This window comes from Aegilops tauschii, chromosome 7 (genome assembly GCF_002575655.3).
Source record: "Aegilops tauschii subsp. strangulata cultivar AL8/78 chromosome 7, Aet v6.0, whole genome shotgun sequence".
Lineage (NCBI taxonomy): Eukaryota > Viridiplantae > Streptophyta > Magnoliopsida > Poales > Poaceae > Aegilops > Aegilops tauschii.
Window position 1 is genome coordinate 441229052 of NC_053041.3, and position 16742 is coordinate 441245793.

The 16742-nt window shown below is 41.4% G+C and overlaps 1 protein-coding gene across 1 annotated transcript; it reads left to right on the forward strand.

Moving 5' to 3' along the window:
* Positions 1-1275: 1275 nt before the first annotated feature.
* On the forward strand, positions 1276-2842 carry LOC109762046 (probable xyloglucan endotransglucosylase/hydrolase protein 26). The gene is made up of 4 exons (XM_020320859.4): positions 1276-1523; positions 1651-1751; positions 1840-2033; positions 2147-2842. The coding sequence occupies exons 1-4, from the start codon at positions 1349-1351 to the stop codon at positions 2544-2546; spliced, it is 870 nt and encodes a 289-aa protein (XP_020176448.1). The 5' UTR covers positions 1276-1348; the 3' UTR covers positions 2547-2842.
* The last annotated feature ends 13900 nt before the right edge of the window (positions 2843-16742 follow it).

The window sequence follows — 16742 nt, forward strand, 5'->3', positions numbered from 1 at the left end:
ATACCAATAGCGGATACATTAGAAATTATTTGCCGATATTGATGAGGTAAGTAATGTTGCATTGTATATTGTGTCAAAAATAATAATTCATACCTTTCTCGGGGGTCAACAACCAACTTCAAAACGAAGTAGTACTTTCGTCCTGGTTTATTGGTCTCTTTCATATTTTGTGCCAAATTTTGATCATAGGTTTAACTAACAAAGTATTAATGCAGGTCACAAATTTTTTGTACTCTTGGATTCGTATTTGAACATAGTTTTCAATGATATTATTTTCTCTATATATAACTTATATTTTGTTACTTAAAACTATGATAAAAATATGACCCTAAATACGAGGGGGCTAATAAACCAGGACGAAGATACTAGTCATTTAAGCCTTGTACAATGAAAGGTGTTCAGGGAGATGCTTAGTAAAAAATATTTTTAAGCACCAGTGTTATTCTATAGAAGGGGTGCCTAATTAAACATCTAAACTCTACAAATAAGCATCACTGTTTAAATAAAAACTAATTTATTTCTCTAAGTACCTTACCATGTACAAGTCCTTACAAGATTGAAACGACCAAAAAGCAAAAGGCCAACGGAGAGCCGAAAGAAAATAGAAACTGCTCGCAGAGAACTGGTCAGAAGATCACTTGTAAAACGAAAATACAAACTGTTAGCGAAGAACTTGTGATAAATTTGAGACTGCATATTTAAAAGTCAAACTGGTTGGTTTGTCAGCATTTGGACACATAACAACTTGCCGCCTTAATATGACGCCACAAAACCTCACGCGTCGCTAACAGGCTAGCAACTTCTTCTAAATAAGTTTCCCCTTACCATTTTCAATCAAACGAACACAGGATGAATTCAACTGCAGCAATACTACTTAATACAACACCGAAGCAAGCATTTGCCCGAAATGTCCTCGTCTGACAAATGGCGAACGCCGTCGGGCATTGACCTAGTGACACATACGCATGCCGGAGGTGATGGCGAGCACTACAGCAGCAGTCGCCGCGTGCAGGCCCGTCGAAGAAGCAAAACAACATTGGTCATGCGGAGCACTACGTACTAAACCCTCTGCCAAGAACCATTCCTGATTAGATCAACCAGAAGATTCCATTAGTCAAATCATTCAGACGTCGAACGAGCTGGCAGAATCCGCCGGGGCTGCACAGACCATTATTCATTTCTACGTGCCTACATGCGCACCAGAACCTCCCCTGTGCGAACTGGAAATGAAAACTCTCGTCATCTTATAGTATAAAGCTAGACCGGCGCCCTCTGAATTCTCTACCAGATCCAAGTCGTCGATCGCACGCAGGCACCAGTTGGCTATCCACGTACACGCGAGGAGGAGATGGGGAGGTCGATGGGGGGTCTCCTCGCCGTCGTGGCCTTCGCGGCGGTGCTGAGGCTCGGGCTCGTCGGCGCCAACTTCGCCGACCTGTGCGACATCACGTGGGAGCCGCAGAACGCGGCCATGACGGACGGAGGGGAGCACCTCACGCTCTCCCTCGTCAGCAACATCTCAGGTAACACACATCGCATCTCTGAGCAACTTTTTACATGTCAAAATGCTCTTTGGCTTGCTGAACTCCGTTCCGTACGTGCATGGCGATCCCGATGATCATTGCTGCTTTGGATTGTGGGTTTCATCAGGCAGCATGCTCCGGACCAAGAAGACGTTCATCTACGGCAGCATCTCCACCTTGATCAAGCTGGTCAAGGGAAACTCTGCCGGCACCGTCACCACCTACTACGTACGTCAACACATTGTTTGCCATACATATGCACATTTCTCGTCAGGCGAGAAATTGAGAATTGATCGTGAGAAACTAATTGTGCCAGACGTCGTCGGTGGGCGACGACCACGACGAGATCGACTTCGAGTTCCTGGGCAACGAGACGGGCCAGCCCTACACCATCCACACCAACGTGTTCGCCGACGGCGTGGGCGCCAAGGAGGTGCAGTTCTACCCCTGGTTCGACCCCACCGACGACTTCCACAACTACACCATCTTATGGAACCCCTCCATGATCGTGTAAGCAGCCCATGCATGCATCCATTGTACTCCTCCTCTGTTGCCTGATTACATGCAGAAGAATCAACGGAGGCTGACTTCCATGGATCGACTCTGTGTGTGCATGCATGCAGGTGGTTTGTGGACAGCATCCCGATCCGCGTGTTCCGCAACTACGCGAGCAAGGGCGTGCCGTTCCCGACGAAGCGGCCCATGTACGGCTTCTCCAGCATCTGGTCGGCGGACGACTGGGCCACGCAGGGCGGCCGCGTCAAGACGGACTGGACCAAGGCGCCCTTCGTCGCCGAGTACGACAACATGGGCCTCCACGTCTGCGAGTGCTCGAGCACCGACGATGAATGCGCCACCAGATGCAACAAGGACACCCCGCCGGAGCCGTCCCAGCTCACCAAGGAGCAGATGCGCAAGCTCAGGGCCGTGCAGCTCGGCTACACCATCTACGACTACTGCGCCAAAGCCAGGGACGGCGGCAAGGGCCCCGTACCGCCCGAGTGCGACATGGAACAGTACTGATGAGAAAATCAAGTACGAGTAATACACTATACGGTGATCGATGATACGATGCGCGCACTCCTCCCATTTTGTTTCATTGGATGTCTGAGGGGCGTCGCGTCGAATCTCCTGATATGTTTATTCCTTTTGTGTTGATTGTTTCTTGCGAGATTACTACGTGCATTCTTTTTTGGCTTGATCAATCTCTACTCCTAATGGAGCAGTTAGTGAATAGTTTTTACGGTTTTTTTTCGCTGGTTTTTTTCGTCCCCGCTCCCACCACCACTCTCCAAACCGGTTTAATTTTTCTCTTCCCTCTTTTTTTTAGCAAAGCAGCACTTTCCTAACATACACAAAATCACGGACTAAACTTTCCTAACTTATCCAAATCAACAGATCTCTCTAATTAATGCAATTTATTTTTAGAAAACAAATAACGGATTTTCTGAAAACAAATAACGGATTTTTTTGGAAATTAACATGTAAATCATGACAAATAAACCTCATCATGAAAGCATTTATGTACCTATTAATAGGAGGAGTGTACGGTTGTGATGGTCGGTTTGGTAGGTCGGTTCCTTTCGTTCGTTCGCCTCCACCCCCACCGATCGAAGCAATGCATCATCCCATCGATTTCTTTCCAAAAAAGAGCCCACCTCCCGTTTTGGTTTTTGATTGATACGGTTGTTGAAAAAGATCAGCCCCTCTCTCTCACACACACCACTCCCACGCTGGCATGGCATCCGCCCGTCTCGCCGTGATGGTAGCCTAGCCGTAGATGGTTGTCGTCGCCTCCATCTCCCTCGATCCTCCACGTCTCAGCGGCGGCCGAGTCACATCGGGAGGAGCTCGAGAACATCAACCTCTTCTCGCGAGAACCTTCCCGCCGATCCCGCGCCGTGTCCAAGGCCGTCGGGGAGCTTTTTGAGGAGGAGTCCAGCGGCTCTACTCCGGCTCCGACTCCCACGGTCCCACCCCACCACAGCAGGTCGCGCCCATGGGCGTGCATGTGCCCATGGAGGATAGGGACTGGTACATCTTCAGCCATGGTTTCTTCTGGTAGATCGCGCATTTGATTTAATTCAACCAACAATTCTTGTCCAGTATGATTTCTCTCGGTGCTTGATGTTTGCAGTACCCCGGATTACCTCACGCTTGAGCCTCACCCACATCCAATCTTGTGCCCAGGCGCCTCCCCGCTCAGCACCGACCTTCCGTCAACCACCCTTCAGTTGTCATTCGTGCCGCCGTCCGAGGGAACAACACCATCACAGTAGTTCTGGTGCAGTCTGCCACCATCATGGTCACTTTGGGCGGACATCCTCTCCATCCTTCGCTGTCTAAACCGGCGCGATACAAAGGTTAGGTTTTGCAAGTTCATTGTTTTATCAGGGCCCCCCTGAACTACCCAAATTTTCTGACATTCAGTTTCCTGTTTGTGCAAATCAGATCCAAAGATCCTTGCAATGATGTTTGTTTATTGCCTTTGTTCTTGTGAAATCTTCTTTTAGTTTCCTGTACCAGTAAAATAAATATAGAGAAAATGATTGGGAAGGGAGCTGTGAGTTTCTACAGTGCAATTGCTCTTCCTGGTAGATGGACCTTTTGGGAAAAAATTATATGAGACCAGGTCTCACGGTTAGCAGGTGAGACCCACCCTGATGAATGACACGTGGCATTGACAAATCACAAAGCATCTAATCTCTCCCCCCTGATTTCAAGTGGGGGGTGGGGTAGATGCTTTGTGATTTATGAATGCCACGTGTCATCCATCAGGATGGGTCTCACCTGCTAACCCATGAGACCTGGTCTCATATAATTTTTTTCCGACCTTTTGGGCTCTCATGGTTTCAACATGACGCCCTTAATTTGCCATCTATGGGAATCTTGCTCCGTGGAGATTTTGGACAGAGATTTTTTTATTGGCTTCTTATAATTTTAATGGTGGGTAATTAATCTTGGCAGAGTAAAGTGCTAAGAGATTAAGGGTTGTTAACTCGTTGTTTTTGCATGTGTTTTTGTACTGCATCAATTGTTCAATTCTCTGTACACTGCATGTTTTGCATGTATGTCTCTGTACACTGCATCAATTCTGAAGGAATATCAAATGTGTTGGTTGTAGCACTCTTTATACATTTAACAATCTAACAAGATGAGTGGAATCATTGTTCTTTCTATATCCTTTTTCTATATCTCCCAAATAAAGTGTGTTTGTTCTTGATATTTTTACAGATCTACACATTAACATACCACTCTATATATCTTTTTTACAATTCATGGAAATTTGTAATATGCTAACATCAAGTGACCGGCATATCAACATGGATTGTTGTGCATAATTCATCTCATCTCCTATATTGCCTTTGTTCCCTGTAATGCTTGTTTCGCTCATGCATCTGACCATTCACTGATTTCCTCTTTATATTATTAAGGAAAATTTGGCATGCTTAGTTTCATGGTAACTCGGTGTTCTGAATGAACGGCCGAGCCGGGAGGCTAGAGCAAGGAAGAGGTGGGCAAAGGGTGTGGCAACACTGGCCAAGTGGACGGCATGGTATTGTGTTTTTTCCTCTTGATGAAGTTGAACTTCTTTCTGGACTGTTTACACATCATAGACTAAAGTGCCAAGAATCATTGGACTTCTTTCTGGACTCACACCATTCCTTTATACACAAGTATGATATGTCTTGTGTTTATTCTATACTCAAGTACAATAGTTTCAGATACTTCTTTAAGTGCTTCCTATTTCTCCCCTTCCTATCTGAAGAAATCTTCTGTTGTGAAACTGAAGCAAGAAGATGTCATGCTCAGCAATGTTGAGATTGACTTGAAGCGTGAGAATGAGAGTCCGCTTAAATAGTTTTTGATGCTTGAACATTAATTACAGTTATTCATTTAGGTCTGAATAATTTTACAAGTTATAACCAGCTGCTTTTGTTCGTGCACGCATAATAACCATTCCCGAGCATCAAGTTCTTCAAGGTTAGTAATTACTACTCCCTTCCCATCTGGATGCATGGTGGTTCCTTATTTGTTCCTGTACAGCTGATGAAACTTTAGAAATTCGTGAAGTTTGCACAGATATAGAAACTCACGGTAGAAATCTGCCAGTATAAGGAAAATGACATATTTGTTTATTTTTGGTTAATCATTCTTTGCTGAGATATCTGTAGCTGATAATGGTGAAAAATCTTGTATTAAAATAAAGAGAGGAGCCTACAGAAAGCAACTCCTCCAATCACACTGTATTGGTGAAATATTTATGCCTCGTACAACATGCAAATTGACGGAGGCAGGTTATCGTTTTCCCCTTACATGACTAAGGACTCGATGGAGATGTGCCTCAACACCTAAGGAGGACAAGAAGATGATTGACGAGGGTGGCGGGCTCACATCACACAAGTAACACCTCTATCATGGTTGATGGGGATTTTGGTTCTCGTACTGGAATTTACTTGGGCAAAACTCGGTAATATGATAGCCTGAATTTGGCCACCGTAAATGCTGCTGTTCTACGAGGATCTCCTTGCTTGAATATTTTGCCTTCTCTGGATCTTGGATTCTTTAAATTGATGTGTCGAATTCACGTTTAGCCGAAAAGTTTACTGTGTGCACAAACTATTCAGTTGTCCATATGTACAAACGTATATTTTGTTTTTTGTTATTTATCTCTATAACTCAGTTTCAGTACTCAACTTGACAATAGGTTTTTTTGGAGATGGTACTTGGGAATTATTTTAGTACAGTGGACTGTGGAGTTGGCACTTGATCTCCAATGACTCTTCGTCATAGAAGGGTGCTAAGTACGTATTTTCTGAGCTAGAATAATTAACTGCATGGTGCGTTGTTACCACTCTTACATTTTTGAAAATTTTAGTGTGCTTTACAAGCTTCATAATCCACAAATATACATGTAGCTTCTTTGCAGGATAGATATTCATTGGGAATTGAATATTCCTCTAGAGAAAACAATTGCTTTGTTCTGGCAGATCGGTACATATTTAGTAGTGGAGGTTCAGCTAGCACACATATGCATTTCCCGTGCACTTTAGAGATTTTTTTTATCACTTGAGAAAGGGGATAACACAAAATGGTTGTTGTCACAGTACGAGCGGACTCCATTGTGCATTTGTATCTTTAAATTTTGCACAACTGCTATCATGCATGAGTTTTTGTCAATATATCTGCAGAAGTTTTTGCCCTGGATATTTTTTTTTGTTTCAGCTGCTGCTGCAAAGAATATGCCTCTATTTATCCTTGGCATCTTCTTTATATTCACCACTTGGTATGCAATATATAACATAATGAGAAATATATGTTGCAATTAGCTTTTGTTTGAGCATGTCTATTAACATTTGCCTCTTCTCCTATATATTAGGTTATGGTCTACACCAGAGCAACCAGGCATGGATATAGATACTATGCTAGAAGGTCACCGAATAATTTTGCAGGACATAGGATATGTTGTGCACCATATCTTCCGTGTGACTTCCCTCACCAATCGTCAGCGACTTTTCTGTTTTTATGTTATAATACTTTAAGCTCAACTGTCATGTATGCAATTAGGAGAATAGTGCAATTATAGTTTACATGAACTTGTTGAATATCCTATTATTAGTTAAAAAGGGATGTACATTTTTGCCGACAATCAAGCATTTGCTCTCCTTTTTCTTTACTATTTTTTATGTCTGCAGTTGGTTTCCTATCTTTCAAAGGGAGCTAGAAGGGTACATAGTGGCTGCTAAAGTGGGATAAAGCAAGAGCAACACCTTGTATGCCCCAAAAAGGTCATTATCAACAATCCTTATATTCATCTATATGAGGAACAATTGGATGTTCGTTAAACATGGTTGAAAATCGTAATGTTATTCCGTAGCAATGCAAGGGTATTTAGGTAAGTAGGTTCAGATGTCACACATGCCTTTTAAATAATAAAAATCAGTCAACATGAAAGCATGTGACTTATTTAGAGGTAATATTTCTACTAATTGCCATCATCCACAATTTTTATTATTTGCTCCATGTTGTGAAAAGTGTTGACAACATAGTTTTGATAATGCGCTAGGTTGTTCGATCCTATAATTTATGTTTGTCGAGCTTGGATCTCAGAGATGGAGATAATTCATAGAGGAAGAATAAAAAGAAAAAGACGAGTCATTTGACGTGGAAAATCAGCAATGTCACCTAATGTGCCCTAAACGTACATGTTAGAGATGATTTGTGTTGAATCACTAGAATATATATTGTAGTTTGATCCAATTGTGTATTATCTTGTCTACGATCGATTTTCTTGTCCTCCTCACCCCCACGCTGACTTACCCCTATGAAAAAGAACACCTTAGAGATGGGTGCTCTACATTGCCACTCCGCTCATCCTGCTCGCTGCGGCCGATGACCGCACCACCTCAGATTGCGAGCACTAAAAAACGGCGGCGATGAGGAAGCCTGGCCCTTGGAGCGGACCCATGCTCCATAGAGGCATCAAGATTGGATCTCTCCACCTTGTGGGGCCATCCCTGCCGTGCACGCCATGTTAGGACTCTACATGGAGGCTCGTGACCGGGCAGCCGCCACGGCTTCGTCGGCATCAGATGAGGTGGCGGCGTCCCTGGGGACAGCGTGGCGAGGGCCCGGTGCGGCTTCCGTTTGTTAGTTCTAACAACGCCAAGCCATAGACCTGAGTCGTCGCCATCCATTTTGTTTCTTCCATGTTTCGGTATGGTACCCCAACTATCACAACCTCTTTTCCCCCTCACTTGCAACGTGTGTGTATAACTGCAGTGCAATGTTTCAGATATTACCTCTATAGGGGCCGCCTCCTCTGACCAGTTGGTGGCGTTGGTCGATGGGAACCCTTAAGGGGTACGGACGAACCCAATGGTGCTACTAATCAGGAGGTGGCACTGCCATAACCTTAGAAATACTCTGGTGACCGTCGTCACCATCACTGGTGATCGGCGCCCCACGCTACTTCCCCAATGGCATCGAGGAGGGTATGGGAAAGAGCACATGATCTCTCATGGACGCCACACCCTGGTTAGTCTTGTCTAGCCATCGTGGTGCCTATCCTTCCATCACCGAGCTCGTTATCGTGGGATCCTCCACCAAGGGCCTCATTACTGATGCCGAATCCTCACGCCGGCCAATCTCAGCTTCACAACCTACGTCTCGCACAACACCCCTGTGCGCAGGAGGGGGGCTGCATGGTCATCATCCCGACCAGGGACGACCTTTTCAATGTCCTATGGATCTCATGTGAAGGTAAATTGGTGCTTAGTATCTTGATAAGCACAACGGTAACAATTCAATTATCTATAGATTGTGTAGTTGTTATGATACAGACGATCTAACTTTAGCTTTATCAATGACTAATATACTCTAGAATTTTTTCCTCACGATAAATTATAATTTACTGAGAGAGGTGAAGGAAACATTCAATCTTGAAAAACTAAGTTGTCTAATCTTATTTTATTTTCACAAATCAATTTGTTTTTTGGAAGATTGGATAGGAAAGCAAGCAGATGATCTATCGTACTCAAGTCGGGACTGGTTGTATCTTAATTCATGCATGTACGTGCTTTTGAGGTGATGTGCCCAACATGCTTCTGCATGGCAATGGCAATGGGAAATGAGCATAACCCATGTATAGACCACATTGATTAATGTTGGGCAATTTGAGGCGTGCCTCCTTGTTGTGTCATTTCCTTTTGGTGATTTTGCATGCTGAGTGTGATGATTCTAGGTTATGGAATTTCCAACAACAGACACAGTGGTTGCTTCAAGAGTAAATAATGAACACAATAGCCTATCAGCTGCATGCCCAACAATGAACATCATATTTTCGTTTCGTGGTAACGCATGACATTCAATTCTATGTTACAACGTGACAATGACTTGGAGACATTGGATTTGCCTTCTTGGCATGGTGGGCGGGCGAGGGGGGGGAGGGTCATGGGCGGCGCAAGCCTCCTCCCCCTTGATGCCGTTGGCGGATCAGCACAAACACGTGGGTAGGGGATCAAGGCGGATAGTAGGGTAGTTGGCGGGGTACTCCTTTTTGGCAGTCCATGGGGAAGTATGGTGTGAAGGAGAGAAGGTGCTTTGGCAAAGGTGAGCTGGGCATCATCTGGTTTTGAAGGATAGGGCACCAGCGAGAAATGTTCCACTACGACGTAAAACCAAGCGAGAAGGGGAGGGTCACGCACGAAAAGGGAAGGGATTTTTGTGTTGTGCTCGCATGTCGGAGATAACATGGAGGATAGTTTGGACAACGACAACCCCCCGGTCTAGATATAAGGTTGACAGGACTGTCCAGACGACCGTTTGATGTCAAAACACGCTCGGGCGTACCAGAAAAGAATGAGCTTTGACATTGAGGATGACCTTAATTATTTGTCTAATTCATTTATATACATTATAGCCCGTAGCAACGCACGGGCATTCTACTAGTGATGTATAATGATCCAAAAAGGATGTTGCCCATTCTAAAAAAAAGATGTTGCCTTCTCTCGGAGATAAAGTTTTTCCTGTTTTTTTTTTTTGAAACAAGGCAAAAGATTTGCCATTTCATTAATTAAGAGAGAGTTGTAACAGAGTCCGAGGACAACAGCCATAAAATGGCAAAGATAAAGCAACTACTCACGGTGTAAAATTACATCAAGCCCTTTGGTACCCGCCAAAGCCCACAGGGCTGCCTCATCCAAGATTTTTTCCACGAGAATCATCAAAGGCGCGGAAGCGTTCCGGAAGACCCTAGCATTCCTCTCCTTCCAAAGTTCCCAAGAGATAAGCATAAGGAGGGAGGCCATCCCTTTTCCGTTAGGCGAGCATGTAAGCACAATCTCAGTCCACCAATGCCTGACACTTTGCATAGCCGCCCAGTCAGCGGTGACAATATTGCTTAGTCCGGTCCTTGCCTTTAAAGCATTCCAAACTGCAACCGAGAATCAGCATTGGAATAGGAGATGCGCCGCTGACTCCTGGACTTGGCTACAAAGGGGACACAAACCGCAGTTTGGCCACCCTCTCCGTTGTAGCCTATCTGCCGTCCACACTCTGTTGTGAATGATCAACCAAGCGAAGAACTTGCATTTTGGTGTAGCCCAGACTTTCCAAACGGTCTTTAGAAGTGGTGTGGAGGTGCGCCCCTCGAACTGTAGCGAATAGGCTGATGAAGTGGAGTAGATACCGCGCTCTGTAAGTTTCCAAATGATCGTGTCATTCGTGGCTTGATCTAAGGTTATCCCATCCAACTTCTCCCAAAGGATGGTAAACTCCTGTATGTGCCCGGCGGAAATGCCATTTGCCATGTCAACTTGCGAAATCCATAGATCATCAGTGAGGGCCTTCCTGACAGAACAATCTTTCTTTTGGGGGATCTCAAAGATTTTAGGGGCGATGTCCATCGGCCTGAGACCATCAAGCCAGGGGTACGTCCAGAAGCAAGCCTTGTCTCCGTTTCCAACCATGACCCTCGTTGCTGCCGTGAAAAGGTCCCTGTCAGTCTCGGTGCAAGGGGTGCCTAACCCAACCCACGGCTTTGGCTGCTCCGCCCACTCGTTCCAAAGCCACCTCAAGCGGAGGGCAGTGGCAAATTTGTCAAGGCTTAGGACACCCAGACCGCCCATAGCTTTAGGACTGCAAACTCTATCCCAATTGATTTTACACTTGCCACCAGTGACTTTGTCGCAACCGGCCCAAAAGAATGCACGTCGTAAGGCATCAATGCGCTTCATCACCTCCGCTGGCAGGATCGGCGAAGTAATGCTGTAGATAGCTATGGCGGTGAGAACCGCCTTGACCAGAACAACCCTCCCAGAGGCTGCCATGAGGGTTTGATAAAATATTAATCAGGAATTAAAAAAAATATGAAATGTGTATAGAAAAAATGTTGACCATGTATTAAAGAAATGTTAATCTTGTATTTGAAAAATATAAATCAAACGTTTGCAAATGTGTATAGAAAGATGTGAATATGTATTTAAAATGTGTTAATCTTGTATTTGAACATGATCAAGCATTTGAAAAGTGTTAAAATGTGTATAGAAAAAACTGTTGACCGGGTATTAAAATAAAGTTACTCTTGTATTTGAAAAATGTTGATCAAGTATTTGAAAACCAAGATGAAACAAAGAAAAAACATTTTAGAAACAAATAAAAAAAAAATTGGCATGCTCTTCCTTTTTTTGGATAGAAAGAAGGGTACCGTGAGAGGGCAAGGGGTAGTTAAAACCGGAGAAATAAGTGAGGGAACAAAGAAGAACCGCAAAAAACAAAACCAAAAAAAAAAAAAAAACTGCGAACAGCGAACGAAGTGCAGCGAGCGAACTCGATTGAGAAACCTAATGCGGATAAAAAGACAAAAATGGGCTGGCCCAATTGCTGCATCACAGATCAGATAGAAGTAAATGATGTGTCTTTCTTAAATGAAATGATCGCCGCTACTAAAATCAATGTTGGTGGTCGATGCACCCAATTTATTGGAACTAATTTATGGAACCTAGGTACACTAGAACCCACTTAGAAAGAAAAAAAAACAACAACTTGTAAGTTCTGAATTTTTTAATGAAAACAATCAGGCATGTACTAGATAGCTACGTATTCCATAGAAACTTATCCGTATAAATGTTCACAAAATGGTATGGCCATGTGCGACCTAGCTAAAAAAAATATGAGAAATGGGATAGCTTCTAAGCACAGTCTTTAAACTTAAACTATAACATTCCCATTTTCTCATTTTCGTGCAGGTTGCAAATGATCATATTATTTTATGAAAATTTACATGTATAGGATTTGAGTGAGATTCTAATCAATATTTATAGACATTACTTTTTACTTTTTTAAGAGAATTGACTGTCAAGGAAACTTTGAAAAAGAGCACTATGCAGACCCTTTTTATTGTTGTTGACACGAGCTCCTCGGATGTCATTTGACCACAAACATCTGCATGCTCCTAGCGCAACAAGGATGTTGGATGCCTAAATATTTCAGGTTTTTCTAAAAAGAAAGGTAGTGTTGTTTTTTAATTTAGTACTATTCAGCGAGAGTAGATGAGCCTAGGCTCACCTCTGAATTACCAGGAAAATTGCTTCAATTTTAACGGGCCACACTAATTGTGGCCGATTTAGCAGTGGCAAGGACGATGCCACACTACTGCCTACATTGAGCACCATAGCTATTTCTCGCCCAGATGGAGAAATAACTTCGCCACGGCGACTATATCTCGCTTCACGCAAGAGTTTCTTCCGTCTCGCTGAAGCATTTTCCCCTGTGATGCAGCAATTGGGCCAGCCCATTTTTGTCTTTTTATCCGCATTAGGTTTCTCAATCAAGTTCGCTCGCTGCACTTCGTTCGCTGTTCGCAGGTTTTTTTTTGGTTTTGTTTTTTACGGTTCTTCTTTGTTTCCTCACTAATTTCTCCGGTTTTAACTACCCCTTGCCCTCCCACGGTACCCTTCCTTCTATCCAAAAAAAGGAAGAGCATGCCAAAAATATTTTTATTTGTTTCTAAAATGTTTTTTCTTTGTTTCATCTTGGTTTTCAAATACTTGATCAACATTTTTCAAATACAAGCGTAACTTTATTTTAATACCTGGTCAACAGTTTTTTCTATACACATTTTAACACTTTTCAAATGCTTGATCATGTTCAAATACAAGATTAACACATTTTAAATACATATTCACATCTTTCTATACACATATGCAAACGCTTGATTTATATTTTTCAAATACAAGATTAACATTTCTTTAATACATGGTCAACATTTTTTCTATACACATTTCATATTTTTTAAAATTCATGATAAATATTTTATCAAATGCAAGATTAATATTTTATCAAATTCCCTCTATTTCAGAGAATTCAACCCGCAGTCCTGTTTTAAGTTAAAACGATTCTTTTTTTGTATTTTACACAAAAGTCCCTGTGTTTTTTTGAAATAAATCCGCAGTCCGGACTTAAGTCACACCCGAACCGTTATTTTACATTTTTTGAAACCCCCCCTGATATTTTAGGTAATTCATCCGCGGATCATATTTAAGTCAAACAAATGCTTTTTTAAAATCATCCATATCTTTTAAACCGTAACTCCGATTTGAACATGTTATATATAAAATTTGATTGGAAAAATATGTGGAATATGAATATGAGATTATTTTTACCTGTTAAGTATTTTTAAATATTATTTTGGAATATATTTAAATCAAACAAATGATTTTCTAAATTATCCGTATCTTTTAAACCGTAACTTCGATTTAAACATATTATATATGAAATTTCATTAGAAAAATGTGTGGAATCTAAATATGATGTTAATTTTACCTGTTAATTTTTTTAAATATTGTTTTGGAAGCAAACTTATAATTTATAGCGCAAGATCCGTTTTTATTTCGTACCAGCGGCGATACGGATTGCAAATAAACACCCCACTATAACCATATAGGGAAAAGAAAATATTGATAACTCCACATGCATACCTCTGAAAAATGTCGCAGGAGAAAACAACATATTTCTCATTGCGAGAGTGAGAGAAAGCGAGCGAGAGAGAGAGAGAGAAAGAGAGGGAGAGGGAGGAGAGAGGGAGAGAGAGACGCCTTAGGATTAACCATATTCAAACACATTTTTTATTGTTTTGTGTGAACACCGAGGCCATCGCCGGCGAGGGTGAGAAGGAGGATAAGCAGCAACACAAATATGATGCCTCGCAAAAAGGAGATGGACCTATTGTGGTCTTGAGTGATGGTTGTTGGGTTAAGAGCGTGTGTTATATTTTCTCTCCCGTTGCAACGCACGGGCTCTTTTGCTAGTAAGAAAGAAAAAGACTCCTGCGCCCAAATGGCAAGCGAGACATAGGGCCCCAACTGCCTGGATTGAGTGCCACAACTATTTCTCGCCCGGCCCGAGAAGTAACTTGTAATCGCCTCTTGGCACGATTGAGGTTCCAGCCCAGTACTGTAATGACTCTGTGTCAGCCACTTATCTTTTGCTAAAAAAAATAAACTAGCCTTTTATCTTTTCTTATTTCTGATTTTTCTGACTGGTGTTCACCACTTGCACTCGCTTTCTTTGCCTTTTTCCTTTTTTCTCATTAGTTATTATTATTATTTTTTATTTTCAGTTTTTTTCCAACACAAGTCTACTTCGTTTATACATATGGTATATTTTTCGTATGTAGCAAGAACTTTTTTATACACAATTAAATTTTTCTAAATACATAAATAAAACATTTTTATATTATATGTTTAATCGTCTACTTTTTTCAAACACATTATAGGTTTCTCCTAATCATTTAAAACATTTTTTCCACACGTTTGACAAATATCAAATACATGATTAATATTTTCTTAAAATATATTTTTGAACATTTTTTTGAATGTGTGTTAAATATTTTTCAAATGCACATTGAAACATTTTTGTTCAATGACATGGAATCTTTTTTAGACAATGTGAATATTGTGTTACATTGTACATAACATTTTTGAAATGTCGCAAACATTATTTTGAAATGCGTGAACATTTTTTTAAGTAACCTGTACCTTTTTTGAAAGGTATTTAACTTTTTCTTGAATTACGCAAATATGTTTTTTTATTTTATAAACATTTTTTAAGTATCTCATGTACATTTTTAAATGAGCATTTTTAAAATGTTGTGAACATTCATTTTAACAGTACAAAAAATTACACCATGTTAGCATTTTATGAATTCATGGTTTTTATATTTTTATTGCAAATTTAATTTCTTGGTGTATATGTATTTAGATTATTTATTTTGAAAATATGAAAAAATTAACTAAGCCACTTGAGTCGACCCAGTAGTAGCAACTGGGAGGGCGCCTTGAGATGACCTCCTCTGATCTCACAACACGCAATACGTAGTTGCTCCCTGGATTGAGCGACCTAGTATAGGAGCGGCAATGCTACACGCACGGGCTGGATTTTACGGATTCAATGGGTTGTGCTTATGTGGCAGTTTTTGATTTGAGATGAGAAGGGAGGTGGGGCCCACCCATGAAAATGGGGGGGGGGGGGGGGGGTTTAATTAGCTTGAGTATCCCGTGAGAGGCCCGTAATCTTCCGTGTGTCTAGGATTATTGGTATAGGAGGGGAGGTCCTATATGTCACTTGCTGCGTCGAATTGTTTAGCAAATAGACATAGGGTGCCCCACCTGGGCCACTGACTAGTACGTAGGGCGCTTGCCTGTAGCGTCCCCGGTTTTTCGGTTACGACTCGGGTTCTTGTTGTGACCCGGTTTTCCTATAGCTACTCTTCCTATAGTGACATTGTTGTGAGCTGATTTTTTTTCTGAAGAGCGCCGGTTTTCCAATACTGAACGTTCATTTCCTGTAGCGACATTGTACCAGATCGATTTTTTTAGCAGCACTATTGTGAGCAGGTTCCTGTAGCGACCCACACTACAGCGGCTTACCGTATAACAAGCGGTTCAAAAAGTTGTGAAATATGGGGAAAATAATGAAAGTGCCAACATTTTCAAGTTTGTAAGCACTTTATGAAAACATGAGCAATTTTTGAATATATTGATCAAATTTAATATTGTGATTTTCTTCGAAAAAAACAATTTAGAAATACCAGTGTATTTTAAAATTTTCAAACATTTCTCAAAAAACTTGAACAATATCCAAAATTCCGAACATTTGTTGGACAAGCAAACAAGTTTTATGTTTTTTAACGTTTTAAAAAAATGTGAACATTTTTTAAATCTGCGAACATTTCTTAAAGTTGTGAATTTTGTTTGAAAAGCGTGAACAATTTTTAGAAAACAGGATTTTTTTTAAATTCCATTTTTTAAAGGGCAAACATGGTTTGAAATTTTGAAGATTTTTTTCATTTTTTTTGAAATTTTTGAATTTGTGACAAAAAACCCAAAAAGAAACAAAACAAATGGAAACCCCCAAAACATGGTTCATGAAACTTTTAGAATGTTGCCAAAACCGATCAGAACCTTCCCAAAAACCAAGTGGCCCATTTAGCAGATTTTTCATATTTTTACCTGATAAGCAAACTTGTGCCACATTTTACCCTCTTTACTAATAGGTTACCTAAATAGAATAAAATGTGGCACACGTTTGCTTAAATTACGTAAAATGTGAAGAAAGAAAATTTGCTAAACGAGGTAATTGCTTTCACAAACGTCTTAGAGGTAAAAAAACAAAATTAACTCTTTTCTAACTAAGTTCTGAACTTTCCCCTAGGGTTTT